This window comes from Chionomys nivalis, chromosome 2 (genome assembly GCF_950005125.1).
Source record: "Chionomys nivalis chromosome 2, mChiNiv1.1, whole genome shotgun sequence".
Taxonomy (NCBI): Eukaryota; Metazoa; Chordata; class Mammalia; order Rodentia; family Cricetidae; genus Chionomys; species Chionomys nivalis.
In genome coordinates, this window is record NC_080087.1 from 19,481,182 (window position 1) to 19,502,029 (window position 20,848).

Genomic DNA, 20,848 nt, shown 5'->3' on the forward strand with positions numbered 1-20,848 from the left:
AAACTACCCCAGTAGACCAGGTTGGTGTGGAAATCACAGAGATGAGCCTGCCCCTGCCTCCCAAGTGCTGGGGTTAAAGGCGTGCTCCACCACTGCCCGGCCTCCCCTTGTTTTCATAGTCACATTTATGGCCCTAAGATTGTGTAACAGTTTAAGTTTTTTCTTTGCCTCTAGGAGTTTCTAAACAAAGAAGTTCAAAGGACTAACTGAGGTTCTCTGTGTCCTATTTGCAATTGCTCTTGTACTAGAAGTTTTAGCTTTTTAAATTTAATTTGTTCCAAGGAAGAGTTCAGTGATGAATCCTTGGAGAGACAGGAGGACAAATAAATTAAGTATTGTAACAGCCAAGTCCTATGTCACAGGCACTGGCACAAAGACATTCTCTCCATCCATGGAATGTGAAACCCAAGCTATAAAAGGTAGTAGTCAGGGAATTGCTTGATTGATGGAACAACTGCAGCCCAAAGACAGGGAGGAGCCCAGAAGTGGTGTGAGTTGGTCAAAACTGGTTGATAGGGTGAGCAGTGGTCTGTTAGTGGTGAGAGTTGGGTGTGGTCTTATTATAAATTTCTGGATTCTGGTATAGTCTGCCAAGGCACCAACTGAAGGCATGGACTTTACACTGTGTCTATCTTTCCTGATACTATTGCCCACGGTTGCTAAGGCCACAACTGCCGGTGAGTGAGATGAAGGGTCTGTAGGGAGTGGGGTGGGAGCTCAGGACAATAGCATGCTTCCAGGGACAAGACAGCCACAACAACACACATGCCCACATATTTTTCTTTACTTTCTTTCTTTCTGATCTAAAGCAGGATTTCATACTATAGCGCAAACTATAGAATAATAGTAATAATCTATTATTATTACTTTCTCCCTTAGTCTTCTGAACTAATCTGAAATAATCCCTCTCTCCCTTAGTCTTCTAAATTCCTGATTAGATTTGTCCCTCCAACCTCAACTTTGATTCCCATTTGGTTCATATCTATCAGCCTGTTCCCCCTCCATACGCATCCAGCTTTCCCCATTTTACCACCCATAAAGTGCATTTTACCCCATCTTCCACCAGGTGGCAGACTGCTCATGCCTGAAGACACCTTAGTTAAGCAGGGACTAGCATACCTTGTCAACTATGGAAGAATCTGGCAATGGTCCTGGCTGGGGTGTTTGAAATCTTCTGTCCTTGCTCCCAAGCCCATTCAGTCCACCTCCTGGGGAGATAACATCAGATACTGGTGTTCTTTAGGAAGGAGAGGGTTTTTTTTTTCTATAAATGTCAGGCACTAAATCTCTTCAACCTGGCAAGCTTCACTATATTTATCCTGCATCAAATACCCATGTCTACATTCACTGTGACAGACGCAGAAGGCAACAAGCTGATAAACAGGACAGAAGACTTGTCCTCTGTCATTCTGACCCCAGATTAGAGCATACCCCATGTACCAGTATTGGTGACCATCCCCCCAGAGTGTCTTCAAAAGTACTGTGAAGACTGTATGCTTCCCAGGCTGCTCTCCATCAGGGCCCAGTACCTGGCCAGGAGCCATAATGAAATGGAGAATATTTTCCCTGCTGCAGGAACCTCAGACTGATTCCTGCCAAACCAAGGCCATTGACATATTCAGAACTGCCATGAAATCTACCCAGGGCCATTTCCTAGAACTGACACCTTAGGTTTAAAGATTGTTCTGGGTCAGAGGGTCCTAGAAATAGGTTCAGCCATGCTCTTCATGGATGTATTGTCTCTGGCTGCTTTCAAGCCCCAGGAACAGACCAGAACAGGACCATTGCCAGAGTCCTCCACAGTTGGCAAGGTGTGCTAGCCCTGGTTATCTAAGGTGTCTTCAGGCATGACCACCTCTCATCAGAGAAGCATGGCAACTGGCATGCATGGTGGTTGGAGCAGCAAGTTAGAGCATACTGTCTTTGAGGTGGATCAGTTTTGATTGTGTTTTAGATTTATTTTGTATTGGCAGAATGTATGTATGTGCACCATATGTGCCCATATGTGCCTGGTGCCTTTGGAGGCCAAAAGAGGACATTTGGTCCCTTGGAACTGAAGTTACAGGCACTGGTGAGCCACCAAGAGCAGTTGCTGAGAATCAAACACAGATTCTCTGCAAGACCAACAAGTGCCCTTAACAACTGCACCACCTCTCTAGCCCCAAAGGTTTAGTTTAAACAAAGGGCACAGGAGCCTGGGATTTTTATGAGATATCAGCTTTCAGCTTCTTGATCACTTGTTTTGTCTTTAATTATTAAAATCCAGCCAAATCTGGGTTGGCTAACCATATCTCTATATTTAGAATTTTTGTGTTCTGTTAACCATGATCCCCATAAGTGGTTAGGCTCCAAGGTAGGTCCCCCTACTCATCAATGAACCACTGTTGTTGATGTTACTGCCCCCTGATCACTCCATCTGATTTTCTGTTGCATACTTCTGAGGTTCCAAGTTAGAAATACAGTTTCCTAACCCCACCCCAGCCTTGACCCATCATCATCACCATCCCTGCACTTCCAGCAATGCTGGTGCCCTTCTCCCTGATCCTTCTCACAGTGCTTCTCAGCAGGGATGCTCCAGCATCCACAGACAGCATGGATTCTGCACACTTCCCTTGGAAATGTTTGCTGTTCCATCCACTCTGGCACATGCACTTCTCTGAGATTCTTGATCCCCACTCTTCTACTGCCAGATTTAACCAGCCTAGATTGTCTGTGTCCTGTAGTGTGGGTTAACCTATGCCCCAGGTATCTGGCAACATTTTGTTCTAGTGTCATTCTATTGATATAAAAAATTCTACCAAAGCAATGTATGGGAAAAACTGATTTATTTGACTCCTACTTCTAAGTCATAGTCTGTCACTGAGAGAGGTCAGGGCAGGTACTCAGAGGCAGGACCACTTGCTGTTTTACACAGCATTATCTATGACAAAGGAACTCACTTCACAGCCAGAGGATCACTAGCTGTCTGGATCACCAGCTCCTGAATAGCTACATTTCTTATCCAGCTAGAGACCAATTGCCCAGGGAATAGTAATGCCCATAGTGGTCTGACATTCCTACATCATTCACAGCCAAAATAATCCCTCAATAGACACTCTCTTCTTAGGTGAGTCTAGGCTGTATCAAACTGATCGTGAGAGCTAACCAGCAAAGATATTCAAGTCTATGATATGAGAGTACAGATCAGTAAAAACTGTCTCCATGCGACTTCTCTTCCATCCTCAGCTGAAGACGGATGCTAAAAAGAAATCCCACACTAGCTCAGAATTGAATGTAATTAAAGGTTATTTATTTAGGGGTAGACTCACAGATCACTTTCTTCTGCACAAATAGGCAACAGAACCAAGTCCAGCAACCGGAAGAGAGCAAACGTGCACTTTACATTGGCACTCATAATATATGAACTCACACCCAAGTGGGCTGGCAACTTAAAGGCTACTGACTAAAGGAGTTCCAACAGCACCTCACCCTTTTGTTTAAATAAGAGAGTTCCAAGCCTAATACAAATTACATACAATAAAAATAAATATAAATATAAAATTAGAATTACAACCCACATAAACAATAGCAAACAAGAAATGTGATAAATATTTTAATAATTATCCTATCTTAAGCAGTCTAAGTCTTGTATTAGAAATAACTTGGCCAAGTCATGAGAGGAAAGTAACCACAACTATCTAGCCTTCAACCCCATTGAAGACCTGAGAAGGGAAATAATATTACTTGAATAAACAGAAAGTGCAATCAAGCAACTTCCAAAATGTGTGGCAAATGACAGAGATAACTGGATATCTGGGTAATCACCCAAAGTCTCATTTGTAATGTTGGAGCAACCAACTTTGGCTATCGCCTAGAATAACTGATAGACTATTTTCCAAGACAGGAAATTTTTCAAAACCATGTTACCCTGTCTGTCTTGGCAAGACTTGACAGTCTTTTTTTTTCTTGTATCCTGCTTGTCCTGTCCAGACATCATGCATTTTGTCAGTGGTCGATGCATGGGCAGTTCCTTGCCCAAAAGCCAGGTTTGCCAAGAAGAAAGCAAACTCCAATTGGAGTGTCTTTGGTGCTTCAGTGCTGCCAGGAGCAATCGTGTCTCATGTCAACAGAATCCTAAGTTATTTAAATGTCATGTTCTACAGATTTTTGAAGTGGTTGAGGATCACCTATTTAGGCAAAATACAATCTCTACATATCTAAAGAATCTGATTAGTCTAACTATAAGTATGACAAACATGGATAACTATTGACCATAATTCTAAATAGTTACATAGCTTATAGACTAAGATTTCATATTAGAATATTAAACAATCTTTAAACAACGGTGCAACAAATGAGGACAATGACCTCAGAATGTAAATGATGTATAAGTATTTTGATCAGAGATAGAAACGTATAGTGCAATATAATAAATATATCCTAAAATTATATCAATATACAAAATGTCTTAAGCATAGGTAGAAACATGCATACATACAATATGACAAAATAACTTTGCCTAGGTGTACAAATATTGTAGACAGAAATAGCAACATATTCAATATAATTTGAATTTATATCAATATACAAGAATCTATACCAATGTAAATTGGCTGTAAATAAGAGCTCACAAATATTCACTCTATTATGTACTAATACTATTCAATGTGAGTAAGCTCCACTAATCTATCTACCGAGGAGGTGTGGAGTTGGTATCCATGTGGGCGCCAGATGAAGACATGCTAAAAAGAAATCCGACACTAGCTCAGAATTAAGTATAATAAAGGGTAATTTATTTAATTTATTCAGGGATAGACTCACAGATTACAGTCTGCTGGACAAATGGGGAACAGAAACTGAGTCCAACAACCCTTTACATTGGCATTTATAGTATAAGAGGCCACACCCAAGTGGACTGGTAACTAAAGGCTACTGGCTGAGGGAATTCCTACAGCATTCACCTGGCTCCACTCTGCCCCATCAGCCTCACACACCATCCTGTGTCCACACAGTCTACATGAGCAGCTTCTGGAGATTCTACAGAATGAACAGATCCATAGGACACACCCTGAATTTTCCTGCCATAAATGACAGGGCCAACCCCTAGCAAGGTCATGTGGTAACAGATAAGAGAATTGTAGGTGGAGAACAGGTGTTGCCACACCTATACCTGCATCTTCAAGTATGACAGAATGACTATGCTTTACTTAGCTCAGAGAAAGGACAGTCAGCCATTTTATTTTATTTACTTATTTCTCTCTTTTTTTAAAGACTCCCTTCCAGAGGACTTCCTTGTCCCACAGGCAGAGACTGTCTCTGAGCCCCTGCTCCACTTCCCTAACCTCACTGCATGTTTCCTTCACAGATGCTGCTTCTCTTTGCTACAGCTTCACTGTTGGCAAGTCAAGGTCTGAACCATGGAGGTACAAAGTCCAAGGCCAACTGAACGAAGAGACTTTTCTTTCTTATGACAGCAACAACTGCCAAGCCATTGGTGTTTGGCAGAACCGACTGAATGCCACAAAGATCTGTGACAGACAGGTTGACACTCTGAAAGATGGAGTTGACCTGTTCAAAGAACAAGTGGTTCACATGAAGCAGGAGAATAAGACATTCAGAGGTAAATTTCAAATGGCCCCATATTCTTGGGGTAGAGTGCTTGCCTGGCATGCATGAGGCCCTAGGTCAATCCGCACTGCCACAAACTCAATAAAAGAACATATCAGATGGGCCCCTGAAGGAAAGAACCGGATTTCTGACAGGTTAGAGACATTCATTGTTTTCATGGAGGAAAAAAATGAATCACTGGTAGCCCTTCCCACATCAGAGGTCCAGCACCAAGGCTAAAATGTGAAGGGTAGAGCAAGGTCAGAGGATGGGAAGAGAGGGGAAGGGGCAGGATTCATCAAGGTCAGAGGCTGATCTCTTTCCAATGGGCACAGAGCCCCTCACTCTGCAGGCCAGGCTGTGTTGTTGGCATGAAGCAGATGGACGTTTCAATGGATCCTGGGACTTTGGCCTCAATGGACACAAAATGGTTCATGTTGACTCAAGCACTGGAGAGTGGACTGAAGTTGACCCTGGATCCAGCTGGATGAAAGAAATGTGGGAGAAAAACAAGGATGTAACAGACTTTTTAAAAATGACCTCACAGGGGGACTGCAGGGCCTGGCTCGAAGAGATACAGTCTCACTGGGAAGAGAATCTGGAGCCTACAGGTAAGTGGGAAGGAGCAAAAACTCCCTGTGTGTGTGTGTGTGTGTGTGTGTGAGAGAGAGAGAGAGAGAGAGAGAGAGAGAGAGAGAGAGAGAGAGAGAATCCTTGGGATAATGGTCATTTTTTTCATCATTTATTTCATTTCTCACCCTCTCCTATTTCATTAATTGTGGTTGCATTGTTCTCTCAATGCGGTTCTCGATGGCTGTCACAGTCTGAGCATCCTTGTATTTCCTGGCCTTTTCCTCATTTTGCACTCACTGTTGCTTTCATCTCACCTGATCTGTCTTCTTCCTGCCACTGTCCTTAGAGGCCATCCTTATGCTTCCTCTCCTGCTGGCAGGAAAGATGAGGTCCCATCATTACCCTGCTTCCCCTACCATATCTGCATGAGTCTTATGAGGTCAGGGGACATGTCCTCTCTCCCTTCCCACACAGACTCCATCTAACAGTTGTTGCATAAGAACAGGGGTGGAACTCTGTGTGTTGCTGAAGACCCAGAAGTTAAGGTGAGATTTCCTCATATTTATGGTCTAGTCAAAGACTCAACTTGTGTTTCCATTTCAGCCTCAACAACTGCTGCTCCAGATGTGAACCAGCCAACTTTGTCTCTGGCCATCAAGCCCAGCATATCTGTCCCACTGATAATCCTCCCCTGCTCTGTTCTTCTCTGGTCTCTGAGGAGAATTCTTGACAGTGAAGGTACTGATGGCAGTGTTGTGAGTGGGGTAAGGGAAAGATGGGTGAACAGTGAAGACACAAGAGTGAATTCCTGGAGTCCTGCTTTGTCCCTCAACTGTAGCATCTTATTGACAAAGGAAGCAGGAGATCTGGAGTTCATTTCACCTGCTAGCAATAGCTTGTGCATCCTCACCCTTGACAGGACAGGAATCATGTCACAGAGCAGTGGGAAATGAGGAGAAAATAAAGCAGGTTCCTAATCAGGAGGTTCCAGTGATGTAGACATGGAGACAGCAGGAACACAAAAGAACATGGTACTCAGTGTGTAAAGGGAAGAAGATTCCATTCCACAAACAAAGGTAAAGAAGACATAAATAAAGAGATGGCCCAGTGGCAAGACCACTTCCTGCTTGTACATCAGACCTGGGGTCTATTCCCGTCACCCACATGGCAGTCAACAAACATCTACAGTTCTGGTTTCAGGGGATCCAGCCCCTTCTTCTCCACAGATCCCAAGCATTCACACAGCACACATATAGACGTGCAGACTCACAGTCATACACGTAAAGTAGAAATGAGTCAAGCAGCAGCAGCAGCCTCCAGAACCTGGGAGCAGTGTCCCCACTGGAAGCTGGAGGACTGAGATGCTGATGGAGACCACTGCTCCCATCTGGGCTGCTCAGATGAATAAGGTGAGGCAGGGACAGTCACACCCTCAGCTATGTGTGCCACTATCAGCTTTTGAGAGTTTTAGAAAGAAAGGGAAATGATTCCTGGAACCCCAGTCAAGATCTGGAAAGCCAGGTCCAAAGGTCCTTTCTGGATAGGACTTTTGCTCCTCCAGCCCCTCCCATCAGCCCCTGAGTCAGGAAGCAGAGCTAGTCACCACCACTTTATTCTGATCTCCAGGTCTGCAGCATGGCCTGGGGCTCTAGGATTTGGGAAAGAAGGAGGAAGACAGTAGGGGATCCAGGATGGAGAGCCCAGGGGTGATGGAGGAGTCACCTTGGTGAGGGTGGCTGTGGGGTGGTGATGACTGGTACAGGGCACCCAGGAGAAATGACCCAGGCTCTCCTCAGATCCTTCAAAAGATGTTTCCTTGCTGCAGGTTGAAGATGCTCTAGAGAAGTCATGAGAGTTCATCTGGCGCCACCACTCTCCCTTTCCATCAGCCTCCACCAGATGAATCAGGATGCTGTGGACACAGCATTTCATGGTCTTCACTCTGTGCCGTCACTTGGGCCATTTCTTATCACCTTGTACTATTTCTTCTGTGCTCCATAGTGGGATTTGCCCTTAACATGGAGCTACTTGAACTACAGATATATAGAAAAACATGGTTAAGTACCCCATATTAGTTACCATAAGAAACAGTATATGTAGATCTCCTCAGTGAGAATGTGAAGTTATTACTCCTATGTATATAACTTATCAGTATAGAGGTCAGTGTGAGACCGAGTAGAAAGACCCCACCATGCCTAAGGATAACCAGCTGGAAGTTAAATTCTGTTAAGGATATTAATTTTGGAATAGATATTTATTATACCCTATATGATAGAAAGGGACTATTTTATAACAGAAAAGTTGATATTTTATAATATTACTATTATAAGTTAGTTTCTGTGACACGCACTAAGTAGTCTAGCAATGGCCACATGTACAATGGGGACAGAGAACGCAGAAGCTGCTCAGTCCTACCGGCTGACTGTCCCTGCAGTGAAAATCTGGCAGTGAAAGGCAGAAGGTCCTGGGAGCTGGTGCTGCTGGGTCCACATGCCCCTGGTGCAGGTCTGGGTCAGTGCTGCTCTCCACTGTGTCAAAGAAGCTTCTTCTGCACATCCAGACCTGGGATGGAAGGAGAGTGAACCCACACAAGTTTCCTCTGACTGCACAGGGACACTTTGCACAAGTGCACTAGCACTCACACACATGTGACACATACACAGTGACACATAAGGACCTGAAAGTATGGAGAATATAAAATGTATAGTTCACTGTTGAAAACAAGTTCTTCTGAAGCAGGATCTCACTATGTAGACCAGCCTGGCTTGCAACTCACAGAGATCCACCAGCCTCTACCTCCCCAGGATCAGGCTTAACGGTGTGTGCCACCACACCTTTCTGATTTTGGATTTTTAGCTCTAATGGTGTTTATTAAAGTATTAAAACTTTAAAGTTGACTATTTCATCATATACATTTGTGAAATTTTGTGGCTGTAGACTGACAGTATTCAAATATCTCAGGTATCACCGAAGGAAACTTGTAACAACTAATCCTAGGAAATGGGAATTGAGGACTTAGTAGAAGTTACTGGTAATTGTAACAAGGGCCCCATCTTTAGCACAGTTGACTCTATGATGTAAGTGCCATCCAAGGTGTAAAACAGCACATAAACAGCACTACCTGCCAAAACTATAACAACGACCTAATCTATCGAAGTCCATAGTTAAGGGACAGTCTCTGAGTGCTCTAACCTTTCTTTTTGACTTTTGTAGTTCCACTTCTGGCTAACTGGTCTTGTTAACTGAGGTATGCCAACCCAGGCATGGTTTTTGTGCTTAAAAGCTCTACCTAAGAAAGACTCAGTGCTGCACTGGTATCCCGAACACCCAGTGTAGTTGCTGATCAGCTAATAAAGAATTTCTCTTGACTTAAATCCATGTCTGAGCAGTTTTCTCTGGTGAATATCCCACAACATTTTTGGAAGTCCAACCAAGATTCCAGAGCAAGACCTCAAATCACCAGTAGTATCAGGACCCCTAGGAACAGGGAAGAATGTGGTGGTCAAGGAGCTCTTAGATCAGTGGTCCTCAAGCTGTGGGTCACAACTCCCTTTAAGGGCTCAAGAGCCCTTTCAAAGGGGTCATGCGTCAGATAATCTACATATCAGATATTTGCATTACTATCCATAACAGTAGCAATATTACAGTTATGAAGGAACAACAAAAATAATTCTGTGGTTGGGGGTCACCACAATATGAAGAACTGTGTTAAAGGCTAGCAGCATTAGGAAGGTAGAGACCTACAGTCTGAATGTGCAACCTGAGTTCCAGATCCCCAGGGCTCCCTTTGATCAATTACTGCCTAAGGCTTCAGAGGAATCTGACATCTCTACCACAAAAGGAAATGAATTAGAAAGCCTGGTCTATCACATCTGAAGGTGAATCTGGGTTAAGGCACCTTCTCTGTGTACACACAGAAGATATCTGACAAAGCCACTGATCCAGTGCTGGGTATCTTTGTGATGTCACTGTGCTGTTCCACTGTGATGATGGAATTTCCAAATAAGATGTAACAAAGCTTAAGAAAAGATTCTAAGTACACAAAAAATGGAGCCAAACACAGATTCTTGATATCTTCCTTTTCTTGGGTAGGTTTGATACTAGCAACAGAGGCATGTCTCCTTTAAGAGGTGGCTTTGTTCACTTGATGTTAGCAGCTAACATGGCCACAGCTCTTTCAAGAGGCCCTGCTATGGAACACTTACATGGGACTTACGCACAGCAGGTAGCACACTACTTGGTGGCACATGGACCCAACAACCTCTCGGAGCTGGGACAATAAACATGGCTCCCACTGGTACCTCTACTTCAGCCTACCAGCCCATAATATCTAGAAAACTTTTCCATGAAGCAGGAAATTTCAAAGACAGTTCCACCTATATTGGCAGTTTGTCAGTCACTTCCTTCTGTGTCCTGAAGAATATCTGGCAGACTCTTTCATGAAACAGGAACCCCAAAAGCTGGTCTCACCTTTAGGCAAGTTCAATAATCATTTCTTCTGTGGATCCTTCAAGTCTAGTCAAGCAGTTCAGGCAAGAGCAGTTTCTTGCCCAAATGGCTTACAAACTCCATGAGGAACCTCTTCAATGCCCATCTTCCTCTTGAAGTAATTGGTGCAGATGTGTCTCATTGTCATCAAAAGGTCTAAGCTTTTAAAACAGTTTAAATGCCATATTCTGTAGTTTTTGAAAGATCTGAAGAATGTGTATCCATGTGAAATACATCTCTGTACATCTAGAAAACCTAACTAACATGACTGCAAGCTGGACTATTATAGATGATTCTCTTTTAACCTATATTTCTTAATTATACATTACATTTTAAATGAGCTGCAGAAATACATATACACAGTATAACAAAATTGACCTTAAATTTGTACCAATAAACCAAGATTCATACCAATGCAAATTATTCATAGCTATATCATATCCCCCTTTAAATGTAAACAAACATTTATAAACAATCATTTAGAGAATTTGGGCATAGTTCTGCTTTCTATGTTTTGTTGGGCAAAGTAATTTTGAGGGATATTCATGGAGACCTTTCAGAGGATCTTGGTCCATCAAACCACATTCGTCTAGAATTAATCCACAGGTTCTCATCTTCTGTGGAAGCAAAATAAGACCCTCATTTCCAAAGCAACAAATCCTTAGAGCCAATTTCTGAAGTCAAGATACCTTTAAAATATAAATGTTGGTTTCGCAGCCCATACAATGAAATGTCTTTCTGTATTTAGCTCTTTCACAGTCAAAAACTCAAAGAAAACACAATGATATACATAATCCATACTCTCTGTGTATATTCCATCTTTACATGGATTATTTTCTTTACTTTACTTTTGTCTATGATTGTATTATGTCTCTTTAACTATTTTTTAACTATTTAATTCCATTTATAACCATCTACATACTTTTTTGTATATTTTTAAGCACACTGTGACCCATTCAGAGCTTTATTTCTGTCTGAATCTGTCTTTATAGAATATCTGTAATTATTTTCTGACAAGGAGAACCTTTATTGCTTTTTATTTTAAATGCTAATCAGGTGTGGCTAGGACTAAGGCTGCTTTGCCTTTTGGTTCTGCCTGGTCCAACATGGCAGAGGCATGTTTACCCCCTCTGCAAGCTATGCACACTGCCCAGTTCTAAGAATGGAAAGGATCTATGTTGCACCATTAAGTGGTTTGTAACATGCTGTTTATGAACCCCAAATGCTTATTTGTTTTGAGGTTAAACTCTCAGGGAACCAAGGAGAGAGGAGTCAGCCATCAATGCCATGTGGTAGCACCATTCACTAAGCTGAACAGTCTCATGTGATTAAAGAACAATACAGTTGCTCAGTAAAGACAGATTCAGATGGAAAAACTCCTAAAAAGTTTTTTAAACTGTGTTTGAAAATATACATAGGCTTGGAAAAGAAAAGAGAGATGGTAACAGTCATAGATTTAAAAATTGCTTAAAAACAAAGTAAAGTCCTTTAAAAAAGGAATAAAGATTTATGTATAATAAGTCGAGGCCTGAGCCAGGACTTCTGCAGGTCTGGGTGTGAATCTAGGAACTCCAAGGCAGTAGGCAGGAACCAAAAAGATCTCTGCAGATTCAGGCATGAATCTGGGACCTCAGAGGAACTAGACCTGAGCCAGGACCTCTGTGGGTCGGGGAATTGGTCTGGGACATCAAAGGGAATAGGCATGAGCCAGAAACCTCTGCATATCTGAGCATCCGTCCTGGACCTCTGAAGGAGTAAGTCTGAGCTAGGTCCTCTGAAGCTCTGGATGCACTGAGAGAATAAACCAGAGCCAGAGACTTTTGAGGGACCAACTCCAAGCCAGGGACTTCTACAGAACTGAATCAAGACCAGGATTTAGAGAAACAGGTTAAAGCTGCTAACCTAGGCCTCCTTTGTTAAAGAGATGCTAAAATCTTGGGCCACAACAAACAGGGCCATGCCCTTTGACTTGCTCCAATTGAGTTCTGCGGTCCTTGAGAATGGACCACAATAGAACTGGAAATGCTTATTCAGGCAAGAGGCTAGACTCTTAGAACAGCAGGAAAGAGCGAAGGGAATTGAGATTTCCCTAGATAAAATTCTAGGTAAAAGGCTCTTTTCCGACCCTCAGGAACAAGCTAATTTTGATGAAAATACACTCTCCATATGTACTACGCCAGCATTAAGGGCTTGGGACAGGGTGCAAGACCCAGGACAGAGAATGGAATCATTTGCCAGAGTTAAACACGGTCAGAGAGAACCCTTTAGTGACTTTTTACAAAGACTAACTAAATCTGTACAAATAGGGATATCTGACCCAGAAGCAAGATGTATAATGATTGAGTCTTTGGCTTATGAAAATGGAAATATGGAATGCAAAAGGATCTTGGGGCCTTTAAATCTCAGATCAGCACCCTTGGAAGAATGGGTCTTACATACACTGAATGTTGATACATTTGACTATGGCACTGAAGCATGGGTAGAAGAAGCAATTTCCAATGGTAAAAGGAGACACCAGAATACCAAATGTTTTAATTGTGGCAAAATGGGTCATATGAAAAGAAATTGTAGACAACAGATTTTCAGAAATAATAATAATGCATCTTCTAGAAATAACAGAAATAGGAGGACCCAGCCTTCAGGTTTATGTAGAAGATGTGGGAAAGGCAGACACTGGACGAATGAATGCAGGTCTACAAGAGATAGACAAGGCAACCTGTTACAGATGGGAAATGTGAGAGGAGGGGGCCTCACAGGCCTCCATGGCAAACATGGTTCAGTCATTTCCAGTTACTGCAGAGAATGTGCCTCGTCAGGACAATTAGGAAGCCCCATGCCTACTGTTACAAACAATAATGATCAGAAGGATGAGTTCCGTGTGTTTTGGCAAACTTCTATAAGTGATCAAAGATCAAAGATAAGAGTGTGTGTAAATGGCATTTTTATTACTGGCCTGCTGGACACAGGTGCTGATGTAAGTATCATTACCCCAGAATCTTGGCATCCATATTAGCCTCTTCAGAATGTAAATATTCAGCTCTGGGAATTGGAACCCTATCTCGAGTAAGGCAGAGCATGAAATGGGTTGAATGCATAGGGCCAGAGGGACAAATAGGAAAATCAAGGCCATATGTAGCCAATATTGCAGTGAATTTATGGGGTCAGGACCTATTACAACAATGGAATACCCAAATTAACATTGCTGCTACTTCTAGAGCCTGTATTTCTGAGAATAATATTAAAAGATATTACAAACGGAGAAAACTGGCCATTCAGGCTGTACAAGAACACAAAGCAATTGATGTCCCTTTAGAGATACCATCAGCCTTGCCTTTAAAATGGTTGACTGAGAAACCAATATGGACAAAGCAATGTCCTTTAGCTGAGGAAAAGTTACAGGCTTTAGAACAGCTGGTACAAGAGCAATTAGATGCAGGACATATAGAAGAATCTACCAGCCCCTGGAATTCTCCTGTATTTGTGGTTAAGAAAAAGTCAGGTAAATAGAGAATGGTGACAGATCTCAGGGCTATCAACAAGGTTATTCAACCTACGGGCCCTCTGCAATCTGGAATTCCTTTGCCCTCTTTATTACCAAAGGGATGGCCTCTCATAGTTATTGATTTAAAGGATTGTTTTTTCACTATACCTTTACAAAAAGAAGATAGAGAAAAATTTGCCTTCAGAGTGCCTACTTATAACAATTCTCAACCTTCAAGGAGGTACCACTGGGCCGTCCTCCCCCAGGGCATGTTAAATAGCCCCTCCCTGTGCCAATATTTTGTGAATCAGCCATTGCAAATAATACTCAAGAAATTTCCCAAATCAATAGTATATCATTACATGGATGACATTTTGTTATCCTATTCAAACATGGATACTTTGGACAGACTGTTTAAAGAAATAAAGATACTTTTACCTAAATGGGGATTGCAGATTGCTCCTGAAAAGATTCAGAGAGGAGGTTCTGTTAATTATTTAGGTTATAAAATAGGTTTGCAAAAAATCAAGACACAAAAGGCACAAATTCGGAGAGATCGCCTACGGACTCTTAATGACTTTCAAAGACTATTAGGAGACATTTCCAGTCTACGACCAGCTATTGGGATAACACCTGATCTAATAATTCATTTGAACAAAACCTTGGATGGTGATAAAGATTTGAACAGTCCCAGAGAATTAACAGCTGAAGCAGAAAAGGAACTGAAAATGATTAAGGAAAAATTACAACAGGCACATTTGGACAGGGTGAATCCAGAGCTCGACTGTATTCTCTTCATACTACCATCAAAAATTTCTCCTACAGGAATTTTAATGCAGAGAGATGACATTATCTTGGAATGGATCTTTTTACCACATAAACCAAGTAAGAAACTGAAAACATATATGGAAAAAGTCTCTGAGTTAATTATAAAAGGCAAGTTGAGACTTCGTCAACTAGCAGGCATAGGCCCAGCAGAAATTATAGTGCCTTTCACTGCTGATAAACTAAAGAAATTATGGGAAGATAATGAGCCATGGCAAAGAGCTTGTGCTAATTTTTTGGGAGACATTAATAACAACTATCCAAAAAGCAAGAGGCTTAACTTCATAAAGAGAACTTCTTGGATCCTTCCTCAAATCGTCTGTGTTGCTCCAATAACCGGAGCCCGTACATTCTATACTGATGCCAATAAATCAGGGAAGGCAGGTTACAAATCAGAAGACTTGGGTAACTTGGAACAAAATCCTTATGATTCCGTCCAGAAGGCAGAATTATATGCCATTCTTATGGTGCTAAGGGATTTTAAAGAACCTATTAATATAGTTACTGATTCACAATACGCAGAAAGAGTTATTTTACATATTGAAACTGCTGAATTTATACCTGATGATACAGAACTAACCTCATTGTTTATCCAGGTACAAGATATGATCGGGTCTGCCAGGTCCTCTAGCACAAGGTAATGCAGAAATTGATCAATTATTGATTGGTAGTGTGCTACAAGCCTCTGAATTTCATAAAAAACATGTTAATAGCAAAGGCTTGAAGAAAGAGTTTTCTATTACATGGCAACAAGCTAAGGAGATTGTAAAGAAATGCCCTACTTGCTCTTTCTATAACCAAACGCCACTGCCTGCAGGGGCTAATCCAAAGGGCACCCAAAGGAATGAAATCTGGCAGATAGATGTGTTCCACTTTGCAGAATTTGGCAAATTAAAATATGTTCATCACACCATTGACACTTATTTAGGCTTTCAATGGGCAACTGCTTTAAGTTCAAAAAAAGCTGATTCAGTAATCACTCATTTATTAGAAGTCATGGCTATCATGGGTATTCCTACACAAATAAAGATGGATAATGGTCCTGCTCATGTCTCTAGGAAAATGAAATGGTTTTTTGATTATTATAATATCAAACATGTTACAGGTATACCATACAATCCTACAGGTCAAACAGTCATAGAAAGATCAAATCGAACTTTAAAGAATATGTTGAACAAACAGAAAGGGGTGGAAAACACCCCCAGAAATAGGTTACATAATGCTTTGTTAACCTTGAATTTTCTCAACGCTAATGAGAAGGGAACATCGGCTGCTGAAAGACATTGGATAATGGAAAAGTCCACTGAACTAAATCAACCAATTTATTTCAAGGATGTGCTGACCTCACAATGGAAGCCAGGAGATGTGCTGCATTGGGAAAAGGGTTTTGCTTTTGTCTCCACGGGTGAGGAAAAATTGTGGATACCATCAAAATTAATAAAGGTTCTGTTTGAAGAAGAGAAGCCACTTGGAAAAGATAAATAACAATTCATTCACAAGGACGGCAATCATACTGATGGTAAGAAATACAGATAAGTTGGGGGCAAGGTTCTTTTCTTATCTCCACAGGAAAATACCCATCTTCAAAGAATTTAAGGGACCCTGAATATTTATTTACTGATGGATGGAAACTAGTTACGACCCACTAAGGATCAAAAATAAAACTATACATGTTCTGTAAGTATTAATTTTTATATGTCTTATTAAACATTTCTTTATAAATATGTAGAGCTGGTTTTGGAGTTGGAGTATGGCTCAGTCCCTTTTCAATTCCAAGCCTGTTGATAACAGATATCTCAGAGTTTCTGTCTCAGGTCAGGAGCCACGAAATGGGACAGAATAAGAATAATTATATACTTGATAAACTTTCTTTGCCTTTCCTCATATCTGTGTCTTTCTTTATATGTCAGTATATGTCTTTGTTGTTAATGTTTAAATTTCCCATAACAAACAACAAATTTTTCTACAGTAATCTTTGACATTTCCAGGATGAAGATGGGGCCCTACGACATCAACTCAATCTGGTTTTTATGATGTCATGAATTTTTTTTAAGCGCTAAAATTAGACCTGTTTTTTGGTACCAACTGCACAAGACAATTTTGAATGGTGCACGTTTTTGACAACACTCTGGCCAGACCTTCTCAAAACGATCAGAGACCAGTTACAATTTTCTTAGGTCAAAGGTTAATTTGGAAATTTTACCATCATTTGCTTTCACAGGACCCCCTAAGAAGAATGTTGCCCCCATGTCAACTAGAAGCAATCTTAGAGGACGACGTCCCCTCTCCCAACAGAGTTTGCCCTCAGGGTTAAGGACATCATTTAGTGGTTGGTTTATGATTGAGGGGATGGGGAGTTATTTTATGGAATTAGGGGTATTTTCAAAAAAAGGGGGGGATTAACTGGTTTGATGGTATGATTGGTATTTGTGAATTACTGTTTTTAGAAAATTGTATTGGTACTGTTTCTTGTATATTGATATATTGAATATTGAATGTGAGTGTTCCTACCTCTAATTTTGTATAAGAGTATGCTTATAACTTTGTCTATACATCTACCATATTACAATGTACATTTCTACCTCTGATACATTTTATATGTAATGACATTGTTTACTGTTGAAGATCATTGTCTTCATATATTGCACAGTTGTTTATTCTCGTAGTCTTCAAGTTAGATAGGTATTGAGAATTATATGTTTGTCATATTTATTTTTAGGTTAATCAGGTTTTTTAGATACATAGAGATTATATTTAGTATAGATAGTATAATCTTCAGCCTCTTTAAAGAGCTGTAGAAAATGGCCTTTAATCTAACCTAGAATTCTGTGACGAGACACAATCACTCCTGGCAACACCACTCTACTCCCGAGAGAACGTTGAGCACCAAAGACACTCCACTGGGAGCTTGTCTTCTTGGCAGAACTGGCCTTTGGGTTAAGAAAAGCCCATACCTCAACTACTGACAAAGATACAGAATATCCGTAAGTGGATGAAACAGGATTGTCTTATCTTGCCAAGACAGGGTAGGATAGTTCTAAGAGAGTTGACCCCTTCTCTACCCTTACTAACCCACCTCCTCAACCCTGGAACCCTTGGAGCAGGATCCTTGGTAGAAAAAAATAAGTTAAAACATGTCTCATGACTCTCTGGCCCTCCCTCCTAAAAAAGCTTCTCGCAGTCTTTTCATTGATGATTCACGTAGAGGCCCAATGACGAGAATATTGTGGAGCCCTCCCCTGAACAGCACATCATACAGAGCCCGTACAGACCGGCTCAACATGACATGATGTCAGGGGAACGAGGATCGCCCTCCACATAGCCTAAGCCAGGGACCCTGTGGTCAAAGGTCAAAGACCTGCTTACTTTGTTCTTGCTGAGGAGTGACAAAAAAAAAGGAGCAAATACCCTTAAGGATTTGGGTTTGGAGAAATGGTACCTCTCATGTACTGTTGTTGGGGTATTTTCTTCCTTCCTTCCTTCCTTCCTTCCTTCCTTCCTTCCTTCCTTTCTTCCTGGGAAGTCTTTGTCTAATATAAAAAGCTTTTAAATCATCATTTAACTGCCATATTCTGCAGATCTCTGAAGTATTTGAGGGCTGCCTAGGTATATCTGATGAGACAAACTTTGTTTCTAGTTTTAATCTTGAATTTGGAAACACATACAGGAGATTAAATAGGGCTTATCCCTGTAATTAATTATATCAGTACTTTAAGGATGACTATTAACTTGAAATAATATAAAGCATTTTATAAGTACAACAGTTTTAGCTGGTGCTTCTGTTGACTATCACCTGGCCCTAGCATTTCTAAAACTGTTAAGGTCCTTGCCTGCAACTGGAGTTTCTCTGGGGCTCTAGTCTCAGCTGTTCCCTATGATCCTTTTATGCCTTTAAAAACAATGACTGCGCCGGGCAGTGGTGGCGCACGCCTTTAATCCCAGCACTCGGATTAAACTATTTAGGCTTTTCACTTAAAGCCTTACAAGTCTGGATGTTCACATCTGACCACTGATATTCTCTACAGAGGAGAGCCACCCAGAGCATCATATTTAAGATTAAACTGCTATTGGCGAAAACACTGCAACATCAAACTTAAATTGTTTAATGACATTGTACAAGGTTCCTATATATTCACACTTATTGAAATCAATTTTAAAATAACATTTTGTTGGGTCCAGAGGGGGTCTAATAAAGTTGTCTAATAAACCAGAATTAAACTTTATTCCAGAAACCAGATCCCAGGAAAATGAGAAGCAAACTTAAAATTAAAAAACAAAACACACTGCAGGGAACATAAGCTTATCAGCTAGCTGAGACCAGATGTGATGGGCACTGTGTGGACCCCTCCAGGAAGTAGTCTCAGACAGTTCCCCTGGACCTAAGGCAGTCTATGCTCTGAAGACTACCGGGGTGAGGCGAAAGTGAGGCAGCCGGCTGGTTCGTCTGCTGGGGTACAAGCCTTGCGTACCATGGCCTCACTGTGCCTCTGATCGTGATGAGCATTTTCTGGGGCTTCGTGGGCATTCTCGTGCCCTGGTTTATCCCCAAGGGTCCTAACCGGGGAGTTATTATCACCATGTTGGTGACATGTTCAGTTTGCTGCTATCTCTTTTGGCTGATTGCAATTCTGGCCCAGCTCAACCCTCTCTTTGGACCACAGTTGAAAAATGAAACCATCTGGTATCTGAAGTACCACTGGCCTTGAGAATGAAGACAGCTCCACAGTGCCCAGGCACTGAGGTCACAAAGAGAATGCCTTTTAGATGCAAAATCACCTCCACACCCATGCCTGAAGTCACCTCCACTAAGCAGGGTTATCTTCTCCAGTAGCCTACTTTGGGTGTTACCTGCCTTACACTTGAAGACCTTCCTCGGCAAGACAGTATTTTTTCCTTCGCATTTTTTACACTCTGATGAATTATGTGCCTTCTTAGCTGACTCTGAGATATGTCTACACTCCACTGAGAGAAAAGATGCTATTCTGAGAAATCTGTTACTCTTGCCTTGGAGCCTGTGGCTTTGAATATGGCCCCTGCCAGCTCACAACATGAGAGTCAGCGATGTGTTCAATATTGCTGCAAGACAAATAAGACTCAGCGGGGAAGTCAGGCATGCCCGCTCAAGAGAAGCTCTACCCCAGCAGATGTACACCAAGCTCTATTTTCAGGATGAATTTCTTACTTCTACATCTTTAGAATAAATTATTTTTCTTCTTTCTATGGAAAAAAAAAGACTACCTTCCCAGGAATTCCTCATAAGGTCTCCACCATTATGGACCTCTTTGTCCTTGAACTCTCCTTCCAACATTCCTAAGGTATTCTCCAGCAGATTACAAGGCAGCCACAACCACACATGTTCTTGTATTGTTTTGTTTTTCCTTCCTTCTTTTTCTTATTGTTTTGTTTTAAGCAAGATTTCACACTATAGCTCACACTACGGAATTTGCAACAATGATCTCTCTCCCTTGGTCTTCCAAATGCTGGGATTATAGCTTTCTGCCACCAGACTCAGTTTCAATTCCCATGAGACTCATCTACCACAATGTGCTCAGCTCCCTTCCCTGCCCACCCAGGCTTCCCACTTTCCCATCCATAAAGTGCATTTACGCCCTTTTCCACCAGGTGGCAGTCTGTGCTCATGCCTGAAGTCACCTTCACCAAGCTAGAACATCTAGTCTCCTGAATGGGTACTAGAGAAGCTTCTGTCCTTGCTCCCAGGCCCATGTTGCCTACCTCCTGGGGAGATGGCATCAGATAACAGTGTTCATTGGAAGCAGTGGGTTCTCTTGTTTTGTAAATGGGAGTCTAGTTTTAGGATTCACTAATATTAGAGTTATAGGCAGTTGTGAGTACCATGTGGTTGCTGGGAATGAACCTAGATCTTCTGCGGGGGAA

The 20,848-nt window shown here is 41.6% G+C and overlaps 2 protein-coding genes across 2 annotated transcripts; both read left to right on the plus strand.

Moving 5' to 3' along the window:
- Positions 1 to 610: 610 nt before the first annotated feature.
- On the plus strand, positions 611 to 18,275 carry LOC130863893 (UL16-binding protein 1-like). The gene is made up of 5 exons (XM_057754229.1): positions 611 to 677; positions 5,345 to 5,599; positions 5,967 to 6,197; positions 6,763 to 6,923; positions 18,159 to 18,275. The coding sequence occupies exons 1-5, from the start codon at positions 611 to 613 to the stop codon at positions 18,273 to 18,275; spliced, it is 831 nt and encodes a 276-aa protein (XP_057610212.1).
- A 110-nt stretch (positions 18,276 to 18,385) lies between these two features.
- Positions 18,386 to 19,734, plus strand: LOC130863901 (V-type proton ATPase subunit e 1). Its single transcript, XM_057754241.1, has 2 exons — positions 18,386 to 18,399; positions 19,413 to 19,734. Exons 1-2 carry the CDS (start codon positions 18,386 to 18,388, stop codon positions 19,657 to 19,659), a joined length of 261 nt encoding a protein of 86 aa, XP_057610224.1. The 3' UTR covers positions 19,660 to 19,734.
- The last annotated feature ends 1,114 nt before the right edge of the window (positions 19,735 to 20,848 follow it).